A 25,255-nucleotide genomic window follows, 5' to 3' on the forward strand; every position below is an offset into this window, starting at 1 on the left:
GCTTATGTTATGACTACGAGGCGATGTGTGAACAAGTCTAATATTCTATGCAGTTTTGTTATTGTAATTTGGGTTCAAATCTAAACATAATTGTACCATTCATAAGAGCTTTCAGAGGTCGTAAAGTCAAAAAAAATTTTTGGAAAGTTAATATCTCATTGTGAATAATTCTTAAGGTTTGCTATGTTTTGTATTTTATCCCTTATTTGGCTACATTTGAATAAAATGTCGCTAAAAATATCTTTTTAAGTTAGCCTAATTAGAAAATATTCTTATGATTATAATATTATAATGATAATGCTGAAGTTCAAAGGCTGAAAGAAAGAACTCGGTACATGTGAAATACTGCAAAAGATATGATGCAATAATATGATGGCGCGTTTTTTCAATCTGCGGCGTAAAAATATATCGGAAGCAGTAACCAGGAAGTCTTGCGAGAGCAATTTAACCACTAGCGCCACCACCCTTAATCGCCAATTTTTTGTTGCGACAAGCAGAAGTAGGAGGCGTTACTCATTGCTAAGGCTCCTCCCCATTACAATAAAGAAACTGCGCACGCTCGATAACAAGCCTATAAGAAGGCCTCATGGATCTTGTGAAACATGCCTGTGCGTAAAGTTTATAATACGTACGTTGCCATACAAATATAAATGTTGAATGGTACTGCATTTTAACTTCAACTTTATGTATCACTCTCCTTTACAGCGCTACCTATTGATTTTATTCAGCACTGCTCAAGTGGACGAAATGTCTATTGTGACGTTTAAGCGACTGTAAATTATATATTTTCTTTCATTTTAATTGCACTCCGCTAGGACAAAAGCTTTGTCAACTTCAAGTGAGTTAAAACATTATTATATTTATTTGCTTTAATTTTATTTAAACCTGGATCTTTATATAAATGTGTGACAATATTTAATAAACTACGGATCAAATGTAATTATTATCGAAGTTGGCTGTTTCTTTTTTAATTATAATCATTGTGATTTAGACTGTTAAGAGATCACTGAACTGCGTTTCTGCCATCTTGTTTTCATAGGGATTTTATAGTACAATGCCTTTAATATTGTTATAGCATAATTCTGTTAACAAAATATCTGTGTAAAAAAATCTGTACCTTTTTCAATTCGTTTTGTTTCATTTTTTATAATCTATCTAATTGACTTTTTAAGCCTTGGCCATAATTCCTTTGTTTCCTTTTTATAATCCGGTTTCTGTACTTGTCACATTGATATTTAAATTAAAAGTTACACATTATTTCATGAAATTCTTCGTTTTGGTGCAATTTTATTTTATCTCTATAATCCAAATATTTCATTATGCTTAAATGAGATAGGATAAAAAAATCTGTTCAGTGATTTTAATAAGTGACTTTTCTGTTCAGCTTTTTTTTTTAAGGGTAAAGTAAGACTGATAATCTTTTCTAATTTAAGTTACTTTTTAATAGTCTATATTATTAAATAAGCTTGTTTTAATCATCAGTTAAAATTGATAAAGCATAGATAAAGACTAATCTTTTTTTAGTAACTTTAAATTTTTTTTTCATGTAGCTCATTCAATAAATTAAATGGTTTTTTCCCTTGTTTATTACAACTCAGACTGAATTATTGAAAGTTGTCTTGCAGTTTGATTTCTTAATTTGTCCATTAACCTACTTAGATACTAAATTAGATTTTATATTAACCTTGACTTGGTCCATTAACTGTGACTTCTTTTTTTTCAGTAAATTATGTGTGAAAATTAAGGGTTTGTAACACATTTTCTGACAAAGCTTTTTTTTTTCTTCTTCAGCATTTCTATTAATCCAGGCAGGAGATTCTTTCCAATTTTAGAAAAAAATTTCCGAACTATTCTTAAAAGAGAAAAATCTCTATTGTTCAAGAATTTATTATTTATTCTCCTTTAGGCTGTTTTCCATTTAAAAAATATTAAAATTATTATTTTTTTTTTTGAAGTGCTACATCACTGCATAGTCTAAATAATGAAAATTAACCATTGTTCATCTCGGTGAAAAAGTTATTAGACTGGCAATGTATGCATAGTAATTAAAAGCTATAAATAAGTATGAAAATTTTAATATTTTGTTACTCTGCATAATAGTTTCACCTGTTTTTTTTATATATTTTTTTTCTATTTGAGACTAGAATTATGTTCTTTTCTCACTCTCATGCCTAATTATTCAAGCTTCTTATATGTTTTTACTTTTAAAGTAAGAATTTTCCTTTTCATGTTTTCATTGAAAAGAAGATTATGCTTTGGTTTAAATACATATTGTGCACACCTCGTGCAGTATTCTAAAACATATTTTATCTCTTAATTGGCGTTGAATAGTTGATCCTTGATCCAATTCTGAATTGTCTATCAATCTTCAATTTCGTAAATTGTAATTTTGAACCCGAACCAGAAAACAAGAGAACTCCTGGATTGGAACAAACTGAATTGTCTAAGGTCTGCTTTCTAGCTTTGGTACTTAGGGGAAAAATAGGGTAATCTGAGAGAATATTAGAGAAAAGGGAAAGAATGCACTGTCTTTACTGCGAGTGGGATTTTTCGAATGTTGTTTTGATCGCCATTTTTGCTTGCCTCTGCTGTCTCGTTAAAATTGCTGTGTTATTATGTCCTATGATTTTTATAAACTGTTAGGCAACTGTTAGAGGAAAATTAAGTTTTCCTTTTGAGAAATAGCTTCCAAGTTGAAAAAAAAGAGCCTTGCCTTTATAATTATTATAACCTCTTGTTTTAATTTCAGCGGAAAATAGCTTCAAAGTTAATTAAAAAGCTTTTTTTTCTAAAATTTTACTTTTTTACTATTTTTTAATCGGAATAATACTTGATTTTATTTTCGCGGATGTTTAAATTTCAGGAAGGGCGAAACATATTGTTTAGCCCCTCATTAATATTTCAGAGGGGGCGACTGCCCACTCTGTCCCTGCTGGCAAGCTACTGATAAGGGTCTAGCATGTTGATTAATTCAGAGTCTCAAACAAAACTTAAATTTCTCATTTATAAATAAAGGTTAAAAATTAACATGTGGATGGAGATTTCAATGTGGGATAGTACCTATACCAACTAACATTATAATCCATTGGAAGTCTCCCACACACTATACTAACACCTGATTATAATATAAAGAGTTTACTTTCGTTTTATTTTCCTTTCGACTATTTAAAGAGTGGGTTGGTTCACGAGGGTCCCCACACGCAACACACGAGACGATTCAGTCAGAGTACGCATACAAGAATGTAGGGTCATGAGGATCCCCTCACACAACATCTAACCTATTGGTAAATGGAAGGACTATTGGTTTATGAAGGTACTCACACACATTATGACTGCTGGTTCTTAGAGAAAGCATACACAAGTCTGTTAATTCATAATGGTTCTTAAATACAACAGGCGTTCTGGTTCATGGACACATGTCTGTTATCGAAGGTACCCAAAATCAGTTTCTTGGCTCAGAAGGGCACCAAACCATTCACATTTTAAACGATTTACGCATCTCTGACCACCATCGAGAGAGAAGAACTAAATTGATGAGCATTTCGTTAGAGAATGTATTTCACCAACCAAGTTCTTATTCGACAGCAATCAGAGGTGCGAATCTAAAGCAGTTAAAACGACCCTTCATCCTATTTCATACGTGTATACTTCAATGAACTCATCGTAAAGACACGACCTTTTCAGTAGAATACCAAATTCAAGCACAACTGGCTACGCTCAGTTCGCGAATGGGTGACTACATTGACCAACATGCGTAGGAACCGAGGGTTCGCGGTATTGGCTTACGTGAAACTGTTCTAGCGTAAAATGCTGGACTTCGCGCGCAAGTGGTCGCTAGATGGGGAGTCATTCTATTGCAGAGGGTCAAAATTGTGATGGCTTTTCTTCAATCATCCTCAGGATTGTTTTCCAGACCGTCGTCAATAGTCCATTGTGTAGCTCTAATGCGAGGTAAATAAAGTACCTACCTACCTCAATCAACAAAAATTAACTTACGAAAATTAGTGAAGAATAGCTTTAAAAAAATATGAAAAGAAAGCTTAAAGAAGTTAAGAAATTAATCATAAAAGATAATTATTTAAGAAACAATTGTACTGTGTTTTCTTTTTCTGGCAAATCAACTTTTTAATATAAAATAAAAAAAATTAATTTTCATTAATCAATTGCTTAAAATTTTTTCCCTAGTAATTATTTTTTTCCGTTCATTTTTCTATCACATGGAAAATTTTAAAATCAGCTCACATATTCTTTTCAAATAATGCAAATGGGCAGAAATGATCATCCTACTGTTGTTCCGTAATGATCGATGAGTAGGGAATTTTCAAAACAACTTTTAAGCAATGCACAAGCACATGTGCAAAACTGGGCTCCATAGTTAGAATGCAGTCTCTAGAAACTTGTCAACAAACTAACCTTTATTTGCATTAAATGGAGAGGAAAACCTTTAACCCAACAGAAGGGGGTCTTAACCCATAATCTGTCTCCCTCTGAGAGAATAATTTACTTGGGTTTGGAGCCAAGAGTAGGGTTGGTTTCAACCAGCCACTGATGGATTCGTTCACCTCCATGAGATGTGAACGCTCTGTCTCCTGACCCAGCTTGGTGCTATGCAGCATGTTCTTAAAAATTTATCATATTTTATAAGGCATATTCTTAGATATGTCACTTGTGAGTATGGTTAGTCTGTCTACAGTAAGTCCTCCCGCCATAAAGTCTGAGGCCGCCTGCTGCTATAGAAACAAGAATAGCACATTTCAGGGAGGGTAGCTTCTCTTCACTCTAAAGCTAAAAAGATTCCCTTTCTCTCGTCAACCCAAAACCTGTCCTAAACAATGATCCCGCACACCTACTTGAAATAGTTTTTACTTGAATAGTCACCCCCACAGGTTCAGACGAATGGCTAGGGGAGTTCTTACTTTAGACCAGTTCTTACTAGGGGAGTTCTTTTGAAATGAAGCAAACTGTTTTATTTTTATTATAATTCAATCAATGCAACTGCAAAATTAAACTCACGTTCTTGTTTAGAAAATTTTATTAATAAAAACTCAATGGTTTCATGTAAATTCAAAAGTATTCATCTCAAATATGCTTTTTTTAACATTAGATTCTTTGTATTTCTATCATTTCTGTCATTATTAAAATTACGATAACTATAAAATTTTTCATTCAAAAATTCTTTGTGCAAAAAAGTTGTATACAATTCAAAAGAAATATGAATAAACACGTTTATTCTATTTTTGGAAATTTTGGTTTACACTTCTCTGGGAAATTTTTTTTCTTCGACATTTGTTATAAATTGCTCTTCATCTTCTTTAAGCTCGTGTAATTACAGAATGTTTCTCATCATTTCAAAAGAAGAAATGTGCTGACAGTAGTTATTGCTCCATTTTACTATTGTCAATATCACCAAATCACGAGGTTCTGCAACCATTTCTTGACCAACAACACCACAAGATATATTTTTTATCAATTAATGCAAAAACATCAAACAAAACATGTGAGGCTTTTTCTTTTAACTGTGACAAATCCTCATTCTCTACATCTTCAGTATCAGGATTTAGTGAATTTCTCTTTCAAAACAAAATAAGTTGCTTTTTTCTTAAAATTTGGTAGAATTTCTGTATGATAAATGTAAAAAATTCCTAGTTTTGTAAACAATCTTAAATCTCTCCAAGTTGGAGATGATAACTTGGATCTAGATTGTTTTTATTATTAAAAAAACAATTTAAATTAATGCAAATTTATTAAAATATTTTTAATAAAATAACTTACCTTTACTTTGATGGCTTATCTTTTGACACTGACTAACATCATGCACAACCACACCCAATCCTCACTTTTGCTATCTCCATTCATAACCGTCCACCCTACCCTTTTACTGAATCAAACTCACTAGTTCGCCACATTCTTATGTTTTTGAAATTAGATTTTGATTCATACATGATTCAATTGTCGCTCTCATACCTTTTGCATTCCATAAAGTTAAAAATTTACTCATCCATGTTCAACCAGTACCGCACAAAAAGGAATTAATAAAGTAATAATGGTAACTCAGTAAGAGATCAGTGGCATAAATGGCAAAAACATCAACCTTTTTACCTCTTTTCTAACGAAATCGGACCGCCGTGTAGGTATACATATAAATTAACTAATCAGGTTTAAGAATTTTCGAGAATTTTAGAATAATTTCGAAAATTTTAGGCAAAAAGTGGTATGTCAAAGGGTGGGTGTGTGGTTCTGAACATCCGGTGTTATCGGACATTTAAGATAGACGCTCTGTAAGGTTGCAATATATCTCCTCGAAATATCTTCTAGAATCCTAGTTTGGCTAGATTTCAAAAAATCGTCATGGGGTGGGCTATTTTAGGATCCACCCGAATATTACAATTATAAGAATGGTGTTTATGACGGAACTTAAAACAAAAATCTACTCATGGAAAAAAGGACTATACAGATGCACTTTGGACTATACAGATGCACTTTGGACTATACAGATGCACTTTGGACTATACAGATACACTTTGTAATAGCTTTAAATGTTACTATATCTAATAAGAATAAAATTTTCTAGGATTCAGTGTAACTGTAACCTATAGCGGCTGGACTTTTATTCTGCTGTGGTCACCATAAACGTAACAACGGATAGGCAGAGAGGATCGGGGAGTGCTTCTCGATGCTCCGGAGGAAGGTAAATTTGACTTTTCTGCTTTGTAAGAATTCCTTAAGAACTTGTTTGTAAAAAAGATTTAGTCAAGTCTAATTATTGCTCTGTTCAAAAATGTATTATTTCTCTTTTAAATAACAAATTACATCAAGAATTTTCATATTATTAAATTTAAAGCATATATATATATGTATATATATATATATAAAAGTTTAGAGTTTTGCAGAATTATTTATTCAGTAGATGGAAACAGATAGTCTATAATAGAAATCGTAAAATAAAGATATTTTGGTCTAATTTTTTAAAATACTCATGACAAACAATTTTTTATAACTGACAAAATTTCTGCATTATTTGTCTAAAAGTATCACATTTATTTTGATATATTGGATTTATATTCGTTGATGTATTTTAACAAAAAGTGAAGTTTACAATGCAAATAAATAATGAAGTAATTAAATGTGTTTATACATATTACACATAATTTTTTTCCTATATAATTATTGTATTATAATTTAGCAAGTTTTTTTTTAATCATGTTGGTTCAATTATATTAAATGCCATATTACTAAAATATGGTATACTTCATATAATTTTATATAAGAAGTTGCAAATTTAAATTTATAAAACAATATAGTAGTAATTTCAAGGAAGAATTCAATTTAATATTTATAAAAAAAAATTGATTTGACGTGCGTTTTTCAAGTGGGAATCTGAAAAACATGCAGTTTTTTTAGGCTGTTCCCATCCTGGCAAACCTTACTTTTCATTGCGGTTTTCATTTATATTTGATTTTAAAATGAGTAAGAAGTATATATAATTATTATTGATACATAAATTTTGAAATAAGTGAATTTTTATTTTGATGTTTTAGGGACGAACCCCCTCGTCCAGACGCCGCTAGCGTAGGCTCTTCCGCCCCTCGCAGATGGGTACCTCCAAGCAGCATTAAACGAGATGCAACCTCCCTTGAAGAAAAAAATGACCAAGTGTTCCGACGAGTACGAGGGTGAGTTTCTCTTTTTAAAATTCTTTTCAATTTCTGTAGTTAAAAAAATCATGCAATGTTAATATTTTTTCATAGTTAATGTTATGAAATTGCATGAATATTTCTTTTTAGCTTAGTCAAAAGCTTTCTTTTCATTTTTTATACTACAACTGTGGATTAATCAAATACAATAGAAAATGGAGTTCCTTTATCACTTGGTTGTTGCTTAAGAATTATTTTATATATAAAATAGCAATTTGGTATGATTATGACGTTGATGTTTGGGAAGATCAGTTTTGATGGTATTAAAATAGAGTACATTGGAAAAAAAGTATTCTATATTGTCAAAAAGTATAAGATATTTAGAAATAGTATTTTAAATTATGTAATTTTATTGACACCATTTTAATTAATTTAAATAATAAATAAAAATTGATTTACGTTGTATGAAATTTAAAAAAAGAAGTTGTTACTTATTAGAATTTTTTTTAAAAATTTATTTTTATGATGATATTTACTCAAGCTGATTTAAATGAAAATGAACTAACTCTGATTTATTTTTTTATTGACAACCATTGGTTTGTATAAGGAATTAATAAATATATTTTCCTTTCAGCATTCTTAACAAACTCACGCCTGAGAAGTTCCACAAGCTGAGCGAGGAACTCCTCAGCGTTGGACTTGATTCTACCCAAATTCTTAAAGGTGTCATATTACTGGTAGATATCTTCTTTCATCTCTTTGCATAAAAATTCGAATTCTACTTTTTCAACATTTCAACATTTTTTTCTCTTGTTCAGATCTTCGATAAAGCTCTAGATGAACCGAAGTACAGTTCTATGTATGCATTGCTATGCAGGAAATTGTGTGAAGAAGCTCCAAACTTTGATCTCCCTTCAAATAATACTGGTAGTCACAACAGCAATGTAAGTTTTTTCTATCATTGGAAAAACTGATGGAAATTTGTAAACTCTTTATAAAAATTTTTTTCATGTGTAAATAATTTTTCAGAGTGCATAGCTTAACCCCTTGCACTATTTTCCTGAGTCTGTCTCTCGCTGAAATTTTTAGGTAAATTTGAATATCATGAATCAGGCTCATTGTTTAATTTCATGTCAAACTGAATGTCACGACTCGTGATCGACATTTCGGGCCAAACATGAATATCACGAGCCGTACTCATGGTCTTAATCTGGGGCTAAGCAAGAACGTTTGAATGGGCTCTTCTGTATATGAATCGGTATTTTATATCTTGTCTACTAATGTAGTTTGCATGCAATTTAGGATGCATTTGAAATCTAAGTAAACTTCTCCCAAACATTCGGGTGCCGAAGTTAGGCATGGCTTGTTCCAAATTTAAGCCTAGTGCAAGGGGTTCAAGGCACTGATTTTGATTTTCATGTTTTAAAATTCCTAGCAGTGTGTTTTTTTCATTAGGTGTTTGTAAAAAATCTTTAGTTTTTATTTTCCTATGTAGGAGGTGAGGAAGAGAATGATTGATGATATTTAGTGCAAGACTCTTACTTCTCTTAACAGTTTAGGGAACTAATGATTATTTCTAAAATGATGGTAAAATAAACATCTTTTAAAAAAGAAAGAAAAATCCTTAAGTCTCAATGAGGAAAAAATTTTTTTTTTTAAAAATGGCGGAAACATTTATCAAATTTCATTCCGGTTTTCTGATTTCTCGAATTTTCACTGAACCCTGGGACCAACTAAACATTGCCAAATTTTAATAGCAAAACTTTTTTTATTTCTCTTGTTAATTTCATTGTTTGTGAAGCATCTTCATCAAAGATAAGCTAATGGCCTTCATTGCACTATTTTATTTATAGATCAGTACATAATCTTTGAATTTGACTTGATGACCATTCACTAAGTACATATTTTCATGTACTTAGTGCATATTTTCCTCATAAGTCCTCAGATCAGTCAAGAATCACAAAGCTTCATCACCTTAAATATTCCATCTCCCTTTTATTCATTTAATTTATTAAAGATTAGAATTAATTGAGATTTTTAAAAGTAAAATTCTTTACCTGAGGGACCACCTACTAATTGCATAATATTTAAAAAAATTTTATTGTAATTTATTACTTTTTACTATTAATTTTTTTTTAATTTTGATTGCAAAAAATTGTCTGAAAACACACATCCATCCAAGCACAGACATCCAAATATGGAAATTAGTACTGTATATAAACTTAATAATTTATAGTTTTAGATTCTATCTGTAATTTATTTTTCTTCTCTATATTGATGGTGAGAAACCTCTTTCAGACATTCCGTCGCCTTTTGTTAGCCAAGTGCCAGGACGAATTTGAAAACAGAAGAAAAGCAAGTGAAGGTGATATATATCTATAATTTATGTTATCATTTAGAATTAATCAAATTTTTCTGTTTGTATTTCATCAGCATTTTGTGTGGTGGAATTTCTTTTTTTTTTTTTAAAACATTTATGTTAAAATTAGTTCTTCAATTTATTCGAAGCTCAATTAGCTGTCGAAATTAGACTTCCACTCAGTGTAATCTCAAATAATTTTCGAATAACTGATTCAAACAATCATCTTATTATTCTGTTATTATCTCGGAAGAGGGCTTTTTTTTGAAAGGGGGGAAAAATCTCGATTTTTTCTACATATAAGGATTAACAGTTGCTAGGTTAGACACAGCGTTTGCTGGTTTAAACCAATTTTTTTTTTTTTAAATCTAAGCCTCGTCTTTCATTTGAAAAATCTTAAGTAATTAAATTTTTACCATTTTATTATAATCGAACAAATACAACTCATTTTTTCTCACCTTTTTTTTTTTTTTTTTTTTTTTTTTTTTACAATTTTGAGTTATAATTGTAATCTGTATTTTATAGAAACATAAATCTGCAATTTTTAAATGATTACGCAGAATAAGGTTCCCATAAAAATATTTTATAATAAATTAATGTTAACAAATGTAGGATAAATTACTATGTCTCTTAATATTGCTTAAAATAAAATAAACAATATCCATCACTAATCCCATGTTCTGTTAGTTTTTAAAGTGAGCTAAGTAATGTAATTATTTGAGAGTTAGTTTTTTTAACTTTATTTTTACCTGCTTGCTACATATATTTTTCCTATAGTCAAGAATATAAAAAATTATATCCTTTATATTTTATTAGTTTAATATTGAAACCATTTTTGGTAAATTATTATTTTTAAAATTATTTTTTACCAGTGCGAATAAATTTGTATTTCATGTGTATTTTGATGATATTGTGGTTTTAAAAAATTCTGAAGTTTTTTTCTGTTTAAGATTTGAAATATATTTTTTAAAATTACATTTGATATTGAAATAAGGCTTAAATTATTTTTATATTTGTTCTCTCTTTTGGAATTCAATATTTATAGCAAATATTTAGCAATATTTTATGGTAAAAAAATAATATTTAAAAAGAAAGCTCACAAAATGAAGAATAGATAATTTAAAGTTTTTGTGTTTAATTCTAAGAATTTTCTTGTACACAATACAATTCAACTTAATAAGCATATAATTATTATATTTTTATGTTTTATATGTAGTTACCTTAAAATTACTTTTGCTACATTAATGCAAAATGCTACTATTTTTATTTTGTGTTCAAAATGTTTTTTTAAAAATTTATTGTGATTTTTTTTCTATGTATTTATATTAATTTAATTATACATGGAATGATGTTTTATACTTTTGTTTCTTTGAAATTAAATTACCATGATCCCCAAAATTGACCTTTTAGAAATAGCGTATTTGAAATTTATCAGATAAAGAAATTTTAACTTTGCAAATATCCTTAAGATGCATTATTAAATATTTTTAAATCCATGTTCTAACTTATATGTTTGTTGCCATTAATTGCTGGGTTATTTTTTTCAATTAAGAAAATGGTTAGTATTTTTCTTATTTCAACAAAGCAAAATGTTTTTAGCCTTTGACAAGAAAGATGGAGCACTCAGTGCTGAAGAGGAGGAGCAAAGAGGAGTTGCTAAGCACAAGATGCTGGGCAACATCAAATTCATTGGTGAGCTGGGGAAGCAGGGCCTGTTGCACGAGGCCATCCTTCATCAGTGCGTGCAGCAGCTCTTGGCCAAGAAGAAAAGGCAGACATCCAAGGACGTGGCTGAAGACCTCGAGTGCCTCTGTCAGATAATGAAGACTGTCGGCCACAGGCTGGACACAGACAAAGCCAAAGTGAGCATTAAATTTTATTTATTTACCATGTTCTTACCTTTTATAACTTTAACGTGAACTGTTCGATTTTTGCAATTTTTTTAAAAATGGAATATTTTGGCTACTTTTTCCAGTTTTGAGCAATTTACGCTCAATTTTGCTAAAGTAGGTTTGTTTATTTTCTATTTGTTTTACAAGTGGTAATTTTTTCCCTTTAAGAAAAACTACTTTCAATATGTGAAAATTTCCGATTTTAATAATAAAAAGAAACCCATCTGGAATTCTTTTCTTAGTTTACATATAAATAATAATTCTTATTATCTTTTACAGGCACTGATGAATCAGTATTTTGAAAGAATGCAAGTATTTGCATCAAACTTTGAACTGCCTTCTCGTATACGCTTCATGTTGCAAGATGTATTAGAGCTGAGACAAAATAGGGTATGTTATACTGACTGCCATTTTACCTTTCACACAGACTTAAACATTTCTTTAAGTGGTAGTGGCAGATACTCTACCTAGAAACTGGGAAAACCTGAAATGTCCTGACATTTTTGATTGACAAATTTGGATTGAAGAAATAAACCATTTTCAGAATAAATGGATGCATATGCACAATTAAAATACATTATTTTTTAACACGAAAATCAGTGAAATGGTAAATTTTAGTGAGTTAGAATTTGTCTTAAAAGGGGATGTTCCTGTTGTGATCAAAGGCACAAACACACACGTTTTAGATGACCGCCTCTACTAATTGCAAAAGATCTGAGCATACCCTAACATACCGTCATATTTAATAAAATCATTGACCAATTATTGTACACCCAATGATATATGCATTACAAAAAAAGGAGGCATATTTATGAATATGTTTAAAAAAAAGAGAAGAGTAAAATTGTGTGTATATTGTTTCAGTGGATACCTAGGAGAATTCTGTCTGAGCACGGTCCTAAGACCATCCAACAGGTGAGAGATGATGCAGCAAGGGACTTTGGGTCGTATCTTCCGAATCGCAACATGAACTCTCTTCCTCCTTCCACTGGCATGCTCAACATGAGCAAACTTCGCTCTGGAATGGATGATGTCTTCAGCCCCATTCCTATTGGTATCTATCTTTTTAATTATACAATGTAAACCTAAAATATCAACTCCTAATTTTTAAAAAATTTAATTAAGTTTTTTTGGAATCCTAATGTTAACTTAATAACTATTTTGCGAGTGCATTCAATTATGTATTTTATGGAATTATACTTAATGTATATTTGGTAAAAACATTAAGACAAAGCTTTTATCAACGAAAGAAAAATATCCAGGTTTTTTAATCTTATGCTGCAACAAGTACTTCTTGCACATTTAGCAGGAAAAGACCATATTTTCCCCTCCAAAATTTTGTGCTAAATTGGCAAAAATGTTTATAGGAATTAAAACTTGATAAACTCCGTAACTTTTTGAACCGTGAGGTTTCACGATTTAAGAATCATACATTGTTTTCCATTCTATGCAGGAGTGATTGTAGTCCGGGGGTACCCCGAAATTCCAGGTTTTTTGTATAATTTTTTCCGGTTCAAAACTGGAAGCAGTGCTTGCAAGTTTTGCGCGAATATCATAGGATTTCGCATAACTCAAGACTATTGGTTTCGTGAAACAGAACTTTTAATCCGACGAAATTTTGAAGATTTTGCTAAATCCGGTTAACTAGACGTTTTCATACACTCTTCTGCCAATTTGATTGTTTCGGTTTGGCAAATTTTCGATATTTTTAATATTTGGTACAGCGGAATCTGCTAATATTGCGAATCTTATTCACGTGATTTTAATATCAAATATCAATTTTCATATTTACCTGATTTAAAAACTGCGTGTTGCTATTCGTTTTAACTAGATTAAAAAATCAAATATCATGATTTGTATTTATGCGTTTTTAAAACCCAATGTCTCGATTATTACTCACACGAGTTTAAAATCCAAGGCTGCGATTCTTATTCATTCACACGTTTTTAAAATCTGATTTTGCAACTTGTATTCTCACGTTTGTAATATCAAACATCGATATTTTATTTTTTATACGTGATTTAAAAACTATGCATTACAATTCGTTTTCAACCGATCTAGTGATACGCATTTAAACGATTAAAAAATAAAATATCTCCAGTTGTATTTTTGCCTTTTTAAATTCCAATATCGCGATTCTTGTTAGAAGTTGCTTCTTGAATTAGTTACTCTAATGGTGTGATATTTTGCATTAGAAGGTAATTTAATTATAAATGTTAATTCAAAAAATTATGTAAAGCATGAAAGATATATGATAAATAGTTTAATATCTATTTTTTGCACATAAAATTTTCAGGGTTTTTCACTTTGTGCTACGATCACCCCTGTCTATAGTTTTTAAAATCATATTTACAAAATCAAGCCTATATGTATTTAATGAAGCAAGGTGGTATGGGTTCTTATGATTAAAAAATGAGACATTGTTAATCACATTCACACAATTTTAACATCAAACAAACATATTTCAAGTAACGCGTCACTTCATATTTACTCAATTCCGAGTCATAGGGTTTGAAAGATGCACAATCCGGTTCATACGCATGCAATTTTAAAATTATGTATTGTAATTCGTATTTATGTGTTTTAAAACTGCACAATGTTAAATTTTTAGTAGTAATTGCTATTATTAAATGCATTTTTATTTAAATAGGTTAAAAACATTTAATTTTTATTTATAAGTTTAGTCTTATTTTCTATATAATTATTTCGCTTTTGTTTAAAAAGTGGTTCTTTTAATTTTTATATATGCCGCTCTTACCGTAGTTGAAATGTTGTGGGAAAAAGTTTCTTCCAAAGTGAATAAAAGCACCCTAGAGGGATTAGATTTCTTCCAACCCAAATCAAAGAAATGGCTAAAATTTTTTATTAACAAGTATTGAATTAAAATTGCTAACACCTTATAGTTACAATCTAGTTTAAATACTTAATACTAGTATTATTTCCAAGTCATTTAATGAATCATTTTTAAATGAGTGGGAATAAAAAATCAAAAATTGGGGAAGAAATAAATGTAATGAGTTTCTTGAAACCAGCTGTAGGTACTTTCATTTTTTAAACAGAAATCTGAGAACTTAAATTTTTTATAATTATATATAAAGAAACTTAATTTTATAATTTAAAATATTATAAGATTATACAGATTTTTATAACAAAATGCTGTTAGAATGAGTACTGAAAACATATCTTACATAATATGCTAAAGGCAATAAATATTTTGAATTCATATTATATTCTTTATGTACCTAATCATAAAATTATAAGTTAATCATAATTTGTAAAGTAAACTTCATAATTTTTAACTATAAATTTTTATTCCCAAATTACTTAATTTTCAAATCAATGATTAATTTTATGAAATTTTAAAAAATATTGATGAAGTTGTAAAAAATTTTATACTTAATTATTTGAACTGAAAATCACGACAAAACGCATTAATGTATTAAGATAAAAATATATAAGATTTAAAAAAAACATCAGTTTTTTTTTCTCTCTAATATTACTTAATGTGATAATTAGTTTATATGAATGTAGTTCTATGTATAACTATTAATATTTCTCTAATGTTCTTAATGTTAATGTGCATGTATATATATATATACATGACTGCCAACTAGGACTGGGCTATAAATCAATATATCGCGACATATCGATTTAATGCCTGTATCGGCAGGCCGATACAGCGACTTTCGTTCCAGGCGATGCATCAAAAATCTGATTTAAGTCATCATGTAAAGAAGACGAAAAATATAGCGATGCAAGACACGCAAGGATCTCTTACTATCCAATGCCAACTCGCGCTGGTGAAGACGATGTTGGTATCGTTATATTGAAACAGCCTTGATTGATGAGCGGTAGAATCAGAATCAGTTTTGAGAACATATATCGTGATCTCGCATGTTCGTTTTCGCACCTCTTAGTTTATTTTTCTTCTTTGGCGCGATTTGATATCGTTTCTTGTAGATTATTTTCAGTGGGACTGACTTTGTGATCGCCGTCATTAACTTGTTCTGAACGTAATCTATTATTTAAAAGAATATATAAATAAGTGTTTCTTAATTAATTAGGTATATATATTTTTTAAACGAAACTTTCTTTTTTATTTTTAAATGTGAAAATTAATTTTGATATATGTTTAAATATTATTTTATATTATTGAATTTATTACAAACGGAAATCTAATTTAAGGTGCCCGTATTGAATTAAATTAAAGAGTAATTAAATTTGTTAGGCTATTTTTTACTTTGTTTTAATCTTTTAAAAACTTTTTGGATAAAATAATAATCTAATGGGTTTTTATTACTGATTTTAAATTTATAAATCTTTAGTTTTCATTTTTATCAATAAAATTATAACAAAACTTATTTTTCCTCTTTTGGATTTGGACATAAGTCAATCAACTTTGTTTATTCAAAAAAATTAGCAATGTTTGCGATTGCGACTTCTTTTTTTAAAATCATTTAGCACTTCGTTTTATTAAAGAGTATAATCGTGTTTTTTAATTTTCTTTCAATATTGTCAGTTGAATATATTATCGAATATCATAATTCTTTTGTTTTTATTTTTAAGAAATTAAACCTTACTTTGTCTTTTCGTTCAGAATTCGGTAATTATTCAATTTAACTTTATTATTTATGTGAAATAATAATGATAAAAAATAGTGTTGTTTTAAAGTGTTTTTTTTTTATTTATTTACCACTTCGTTTTAAGCATACAAATAATTTTTAACGAACTTATTTTTTAAATTTTCTTTCTATATTGTTAGGTAAATATATTGATAAATTTCAATTTTATTAATTTTTTATTATTTATTTTTTAACTAAGAAATCTTTCGTTATTTGCGCGATCATTTTTAGAAAATATAACATTAATATCTTACTTAAGCAAAACATATACATCAAATTCATAAATTGATTTAAATCAATCTGAGTATGAAGTTTTGATAGAAATCCGACTTTCTGCGCCTTACAAGTAAATGAATTTAAAAAATACTATATCGCAATACATCGCTATATTGCGATGCTAAACTGATGATCCATCACGATATAAGATTTCTTCTTTCGCCCAGTCCTACTGCCAACCCTTTCGCATTTTTACTTATTTTAGCTATTTTGTCTGCTTTTACGCGCAGAAGATAAGATCTTCCGCATCTTTTTCTTTCAATCAGAGTCCTCCTTAGAAAGCCCGCTAGCGGTGATGCTGCCTTTTCTTCCATTTATGTCACATAGTTCAGTGTGACGTAATGGAATTCTCCTCTCTTCTACCAATGAGAGAAAAAATTAGCTTATGTTGCGAGAACGCTTCCCTTTATCACATGACTTCCTGTTTGCCGGCGCGAAAGCAAACGTTATAAGACAATGGCGTGTGTAAAAGCAAAACAGCAATTGGTTTATGGCAATATTTATTTGCTCATTAGATTAATCTTGTTAATTTATTATGACTGAGCGAAAACAATACAAACAAGCCTTTAAGGAGTCCTATTTTCTTGAATTTCCATTTATTTCTAGATCGAATCTTGGACTACATGATGTACGTTGCAATGCATGTAAAAATGACTAGCATAGTGCATGGTGGTAAAACTGATATAGTCAGACACGTAAAATCGATAAAACACTAGAAGAATAAATTTTTTTAAATATAATTCTTTTTTCATAATTTCTATTAAGTTTATATATAGTGCATGCTAATATATTATAACTTAACTATCATATAACTTATATCTCATATCATATATAACTAACTTATCATATAAGTCTTAAAATATGGCATATTTCCCATAAATCAAAAATATTGAACCATCAAGTAGCTAGTCATTAGTTTTTTTAAAAGGTTATTTCCTTTTCTTGTTTTAAAAAAAGTTGAGTATTGCTTTTTTATGCTGATATAGTGGATTTATAAATAATTAATTAAAACCCGTTTCTTTTATAAATATATTAGTAATTAGTATGCTGTTGTGAATTCTTCTGCATTTTTTTGTCTCGTCTTCTGCATTTTTATAACTAGAGGTTGGCAGCTATGTATATATATAATAAAAATATTAAATAGTTTACTGTTTTCGTATATTTAATAAAATTATTCTATTATCAAAAATATTATAAGCTTGCAAATACCTTTGGATTGTGGTCATAGATACTTTGTTTTTATCTTGCCTTGTTCTTGACCTCTTAATTGTGTAATAGAATTGTTGTATGTTATTTTCAGGTGTTGGATCTCTAGGTACTGGACCTGGTGTAATTTCTACTGATACTTTCCCCAACTATTCTAGTAACATGGGTCGTCCTTCCCGTGGCGGAATGGGAGGATCCGGTATGATCTCCTTTTTCATTTGAGTCAATAGATAAATCTGCATTTGGTCTATTTTTTGTGAACAGGATGTTACATAAAGTTCTCCCTTAAAAAGTTCTTCTTTAAAATAAGAATATTTTAGGATTATTAAAAATGTAAAGTAAAAAAATTACCTGCATAGTTTTTGATGTCACTCATTCTACAAAAATTTAAAATGTTTAAAGAGGCTATTACAGGTTTTCCACAGCCCTTAAAAACTGCTTAATTTTTATTTTGGAAAACAAGGGCCCTTAAAAGTACTTCATTTTGGTACGAGGTTTCCAAAAGTCCTTAAATTTTTAGCATTACTATAGTTGATAGGAACAATTTTTCAGTTCAATGTTTTAAAACAAAATGTTCTTTTATCACTTAGAATTAGACCATGCATTGTGGGCAAAGCATTTTTGAGAGACAAAAATTGATGTGTGTGGGGAGATGGGGAAGAAAGCATGTCCTTTCATTAATTTATTGGTTCTTTCAGTGTATATTTTCCTTTTACCTAGAATGATATTCTATGAGGAGAGTAAAGCATTCTAAAAGAAAAGAATAGTGAATATTGTGAACAAGGGGATACTGCACAAGAGATTGCTTTTTTTGAGAAGGTACCTAAGTAGAAGACCCACACTGACACACTAATAAAAAAAAAACTTTGAACTAGAATCCATAACTAAAACCATTTCCTAAAATCTTGAAGAATTAAATAAATTTGTGTAATATTTCAATGAATAATAAGTAACTAAATTTATAGAAAGCATAAAATTTTTCAATATTCATTGCCCACTTAGCTTTTTCATCAAAAACCTGGGGTTTACTGGGTTTTTGATGAAAACCTATCTTTTTTGTCTTCAAAAATACTTTAATTTTTTTTTTCCTGAGTACTAAATAAGAAAGCATGATTTGCTTCCAACAAGAAAGTTAAATATTTATTAACGATTTATAATTTGTTTTGTTGCAGTGTAATTTTTTTTTTAAAGTCTTAGATTGTTACGCTATTATTTTTATTTCTTAAGGATCAACAGGTTACAAAAAAATTTAAATCTATGCAACTAATAGATCCTTAGATTTTAATAAACATTTTACTCAGTTAATATGCTGTTTTTAATTTTTGTTCAATTTTTTGGTTTCTTTAGAATTAGTTCATGTTTTTCACCAGAATGTTAAAAAACATTATGTAAAGTTCATTCCTAATAACTGGTTCAAAACTTCAACCATAGCTTAAAAAATATTGCTAGTAAAATCTCCAATGTTGGCAGGTATGTGTGACTTCTTCATTGTGTTTTTGGTTAGAGATTGTTGTAAATCTATTTTAAGATTATATGATTAATATTGGTACAAAAGAATCTTAAGTAATTGGTACTGGTTATTCGTGATGTTCCATAAAGTGTCCAGATTTTTTTTCTTTGATCATACTATGAGGCCTAATGTAAGAAATTAAAAATATAGTTTCTATAAATGATTTATTTGACAGGAGGATTTCTGACTGGAGGTTCATCTCAGCCATTCTTTAACAGTAATCGTAACAAACAGTTTCCTAATCGTGACCATGACCTCTTCCCAGCTTATCAACAGCAGGCAAGACAACAAAATCAGAACAACCAAGTAGGATTTACTGGAACCTCATCCAACCGAGACTTGCCTCCTCGCTTCCTGAAAAAGACACTTCAACCTCACAACGCAGACGAGGTAACATGTTTTTTTACTACATTTTGAGAATCTAAAGTGCCCTGGTGGGAAAAGAGTAACTTATTTAAATGAATTCAAAGTGCATTCATACTCAAAATTAAATTCCAAAATTAATACCAGTGTTTCCGCTACAGGACCTTAGAACCCTGGAGGGCCAAGAATTTTGAATTATTTTTGAACTATCAAGGCTTTTAATTAAGACCCTTCATTAGTGTGCTATGCCAGTGGTCCTTCACTGAAAAAGATTTGTGCACCTTTATTAAATATTAGTTTATTTAGTAAATCTAAATAATGATTATGAGCACATTCCCTTTTTAGTTCTCATTTCTCTAATGTATTGATGAACTTCAATACTGCTATAGGTAAATAATTAAAAAAAGTTGTTGAATTCCATTGAACTTGTTGCTAAACAGTGTTTATGTTAACTGCTCTTCCAAAATTTAAATGTCTGAATAAATTGTGGTATTGCAGATAAGTTTGCGTCCTGCCCAGAATTCTATGATGGTGAAAAGCAAGCAAACTGCTCAGTTCACCAAAGCCAACTCCAATTCCAACAGTGTGATGACCAACTCTATTCTGAGGGACAACTCACCAATCATTCCAACAAATGCTCCGTCAAACCCTGTTCTCAAAGAAGTAAGTAATCTATATGTAGTGTCTTAAGTTTTGAAAAATTAAAAAAATCTCAAAAAAGTTTTAAATAGCACATTGGAATTATCACTCTTTGATACTCTATTTGCACAGATTCTATTTTGAGTCTCTGTTTCTCAATTTCTTTCGCTACTGTTACATTTCTGGAATTTTGCTATGGTTTTTTTAAAAGAAAAAGACCAATATTTTTAATACCATACTACAATAGGTGCATGTTCTAAGAATAACCCCTAAAATCAAAATACTGCAAAAATTCATAGATCAATATAACATAATTAAAATACTATGATGCTATGATAATTAATTGCAGAAAAAAATATCACCAAAGGATGTCAATGATAATGGAATTGCCGCAAATTGAAAACCTTTAAAAATTGATAACTCGAAATTTGAACACCCTATTAAATCTTATAAAAATATCAGAAAATATAAAAACCATGTGCAAATGGGCGAAAAAAAGGATAAATAACTACCAAAAAGAGGGTTGTCTAGAGTGCCGATACATACATTACCTAGTATGATAGAACTTTCCAAACTGACATCCGAATACTTTGAATTGCAATGAATCAGACTTCGTAATAACATTGTGTTCTGAATATCAGAATTTGAAAAGGGCCAATAAATCAATGTTTTAACTGACGAAAAACTGTCTTAACACCACGAAATTGGGTTTGGGCATCACAAATCAAGAACAACAAAAAGTGATAACGCTAATATGAAATTCGCACATCGTAACAGCATCGTTAAAGAAATATCTGAAAATATTCTCAGACATGAAATTACGATAGAAACATTATTATCAGACATGAAATTACTATGGATTCATCAACAGTTCTAGTGTCAAACAGTTATAACTCTTATTCGGATTTCAAATGCCAAATTAAAAAAATTATGTGAAAAGGGCTGATAAAATGATAAATGACTCACCGAAAAATCATCACCAAGTGCCATCAAATTGCAAATAGAATGATCGCGAAACGAACATGTTACAGAATTGATAACTCAAGTTTAAAATAATGACTTATTAAATATATCAGAATTTGAAAAACCAAATTAAAGCAGTTGAAAAAAAATGATTAATTATGGTTGAAAAACAATATATTGCTGCTGTAAAAATTATCTGAAAAACCACATGAATTCAAAATGGTGTGAGTTGCACTGTTTTTTTACTCTTGCCTTTTAAATACACCAAGATAGGTAATCAAGTTCAGAGGGCATGCAGGGCAAAATTTTTAATTCAAAGGGCAAGCTTGACGGCCCGTCCCGCAAACACTGCCTAAAGCCCTGATTTTATATCACACATTTAAATAATTATTTTTTGATAAGTTTGTACTTTAATCGTAAATGTATGTTAATTCCGCAATAATTGTATGCTCGATCTTCACTTTAAGATAGAATTTATTTGTGCCCATTTCATCATAAATCCAAGTTACCTTTCCATCGTTTTTACGACTGTCACCATCCATTTCTATGCGGTATTTAGAATCACGATATTTTAATGCAATGTTTTTGTAACAAAAGAAATTCCAAAAAAGGGGGGAGGGAATTTTTAAACTGTTCACTGATTACAATTTGTTTTAAATTTTTTGTAGCTTAGGTGATTTTTTTTTTAAAGAAAAAACAAAAAAGAGAATGTGTGATGTCTGGTGGTGCCCCCTCAAGAAAAATAAAAAACAAAACAAAATGACACAGAGGAGGGAATGCACTGATTGAGAGCGGAAGTGAAAAAAAAAGGATGTATGCTAGTAGTTTTGTTTAGGTGGCTTGGTTATATTAATTTTCTTCAAACTTCATCTTTTACTGTTGTTAATAAATGTTTTTTTGTGTTATAAACTGATTACCATTTTTTTGGCCAATTGTGTTTTTGGGAAGCATCTGAGTGAAGAGAGAAGGGAAAAGGAGGTAAAAATATATGTAATATCACAGAATGTTTCCTATTTAAAATTCTTAAAACCTTTAATAATTGAAGAAATGGAAGGAGTACCAAAATGTAACACAAAATTAACATTCAATCTTATTTTGTACTATGATGGTTTTGTTTTAAGTTTTTGCAAGAACCCTTTAAATTTTCTTTAATTAAAGTATTTTATTTCAATTTTTTATTACTCATTAAAATATATATTTATGTTTTCATTCTGTAACTGTTATAGTTTACTTACTTACTTATCCTCTACGTGCCTTTGGGCACTTAAGGCCTCTAGCATATTCTTCCAACGCATACTGTCTCTAGCAATAGATCTTGCTTCCCAGCCAGATGTTCCACATTCTTTTAATTCGCCCAAAAACATGCGCTGGATGATAAGTCTGGGTCTTCCTCTTGTTCTTTTACCGTCAGGGGCCCATGTAAGTGCAACAGATGTAATTTTTTCTCTGGGCATTCTAAGGATATGTCCGAACCAGCTCCATCTTCGTTTTTTAATTTCATCTTCTATTGTTTTTATTTTAGCTTTCTTTAATAGATTTTGACTTAAAACTTTGTAAGGCCAGAAAATTTTAAAAATAAGTCTTAAACATTTGTTTTGAAAGGTTTCTAATTTTTTTATTTCGATCTTAGTCTGTTTCCAGGTTTCTGCGCCATATAATAGTACTGCTCTAACAATAGCTGTGTAAGCAACTATTTTTGTCCTTATTTCAATATTTGACTCTCTCCAAAATTTATGTAATCCCTTAAAACATGTTCTTGCTTTGATTATTCTATGTCTAATATCTTCACTACTTCCACCTTTTTTATCTACAATAGAACCTAAATAGCTAAATGACTCTATGTCATCTATTTCATGATTTTCGATTTTAATTTTGTCATTTTTCTTTTGATTTATTATCATTACTTTAGTTTTCTTCTTGTTTATGACTAAACCTACACTATTTGAATATTTGTTGAATTTGTCTGTTTTAAGCTGAAGGTCTGTACATTTGGATGAAAAAAGTACGATGTCATCAGCAAAATCAAGGTCTTCTAAAGTAGTTGTGAAATTCCACCTTATTCCTCTTTTTTCATCTTTCAAGCTGTTTCGCATAATCCAGTCTATCACCAGTATAAATAAAAATCCTGATAAAGCACATCCCTGTCTCACGCCAGTTTTTACCAAAAAGAATTCAGTTAATTCTCCATTTACTTCTATACATGCTTTGCTGTTATCATACATATCTTTGATTATGTTAATATATTTCTCTGGTATATTATAAAGTGATAAAATTTCCCATAATTTTTCTCTCTTAACTGAATCAAAGGCTTTACTGAAATCAATAAAGTTTAAATATAAAGAGGTGTTAAATTCTAAGCTTTGCTCAATGATATTTCTAAGTGTGAAGATTTGCTGCATACTCCTCCTCCTCCTCACTATTACAGTTTATTTTAAAATAAAAAAAATTTTGTAGTGAATTTTCTGCAATTTTAAAAATGGGGGGTTGACAGGTATGCGCATGAAATGATTAGTCATATTTGGCCAAGAAAATTTATATTGAGATATAAGTTGTCTGAGTTTATGTGTATATGTATTAAAATTTGTTAATTACTATTAAAAATTATTTTATTACTAATGAAAATATGCATCTAGTTTGTATTAAATTTTTTTTTGATTACTATTAAAAATTATTATTTTTTATTATTTTTAAAAATATACTAGAAAATTTTTTGAAATTTAACTGTTGAAATCTAAAGAAATTTGGATTTGCCTCAAGAGTGGACAACCTGTTCTGATTTTTGTTTCTTTTCTCCTCAGCCACCATTAATTGTAAAACAAGTGACTCAAGACAAAAATAAAGCAAATAAGCATATTCCATCAAAAGAAGAAGTTATGAAAAAAAGTGTAAGTTTTTATTGAGTCTCTTTCTACTTTACCTTTTTATTACTATGCATTTTCTGTATATTATGACATTCATTTTAAAACTGTAAAATACCTTCATTTTATCTCATGTTGACTGTTGCAAAATGTAGCAATATTGTACAGTGACACATCTTTTGAGTAGTAAACCATTTTTTAGCAGAGGTATATGTCATACACCAATAACATTTATATTGCTGTTTCTAATGCAACTTGCCATACTAGCAAGCCTGCTTGGTGAAACCGAGCAAATTTAAAGCACAGTGTGCTTTTCTTGTTTTTCAGTGGCGCCATCTATGGCCAAGAATTCGACTTCTGATACACCATACGTCTCACCCGTTTGTAGGGCGGACCCATTCATACATCCATTCATTCATCCACAGATCGTAATTTTGACCTGATTCAGAGAACGATCGATCTCCAATCCAGTACCCTCAGAGGTGTTGATTTGTTATGGGAACCTGGAGGGCTTATGTGACACATCAGTCACTTTACTTTCGGCCGCCGGGGTTTGAACCCACGAACTATTGGTATATATATATACAAATACATATCACCAACAGCTGTGAAATAGTAATTAATTGGCTGGGATGGCCTGGTTGGCAGAGTGCCGGACTCTCGTTTTTTGAGAACATTAATTGGAATCCAGCTGGCCGAAGACTCGCGTAGTAAATGGTGACTGGTGCACGTTAAATCTGTTGGGTCGCAAAGACCTTCACGTTCCCATGACAAATAGATACTAGGCGTACTAGATTGGAGATTAATCATTCTCTGATTCAGCTTAAAATTACAATCTGTGGATGAATGAATGGGTCCGCTCTATAAACGGGTGTGGAAGTGGGTGTTCCAGAAGTAGACTTCTATGCCATAGATGATACCACTAGAAGACAA

The 25,255-nt window shown here is 30.0% G+C and overlaps 1 protein-coding gene across 3 annotated transcripts in view; it reads left to right on the top strand.

Moving 5' to 3' along the window:
* NAT1 (N-acetyltransferase 1) overlaps positions 1-25,255 on the top strand; it is a 52,784-nt gene continuing 27,529 nt past the window's right edge. The window contains exons 1-13 of one of the 3 annotated variants that reach the window (XM_043044757.3): positions 1-838; positions 6,572-6,688; positions 7,539-7,673; positions 8,269-8,371; positions 8,453-8,578; positions 9,933-9,999; positions 11,593-11,855; positions 12,165-12,275; positions 12,750-12,939; positions 18,084-18,188; positions 19,675-19,889; positions 20,361-20,525; positions 24,263-24,349. In XM_043044757.3, the coding sequence (XP_042900691.1) occupies positions 8,492-8,578; positions 9,933-9,999; positions 11,593-11,855; positions 12,165-12,275; positions 12,750-12,939; positions 18,084-18,188; positions 19,675-19,889; positions 20,361-20,525; positions 24,263-24,349 (1,290 nt within the window). In that variant the 5' untranslated portion in view covers positions 1-838; positions 6,572-6,688; positions 7,539-7,673; positions 8,269-8,371; positions 8,453-8,491. Of the gene's footprint in view, positions 1,050-6,571; positions 6,689-7,538; positions 7,674-8,268; positions 8,372-8,452; positions 8,579-9,932; positions 10,000-11,592; positions 11,856-12,164; positions 12,276-12,749; positions 12,940-18,083; positions 18,189-19,674; positions 19,890-20,360; positions 20,526-24,262; positions 24,350-25,255 lie in introns of all 3 variants that reach the window. The other 2 variants (XM_087163113.1, XM_071184966.2) reach the window with 2 other exon arrangements.

This window comes from Parasteatoda tepidariorum, chromosome 5 (assembly GCF_982258835.1).
Source record: "Parasteatoda tepidariorum strain Cologne lab strain chromosome 5, Ptep-v5.0, whole genome shotgun sequence".
NCBI lineage: Eukaryota > Metazoa > Arthropoda > Arachnida > Araneae > Theridiidae > Parasteatoda > Parasteatoda tepidariorum.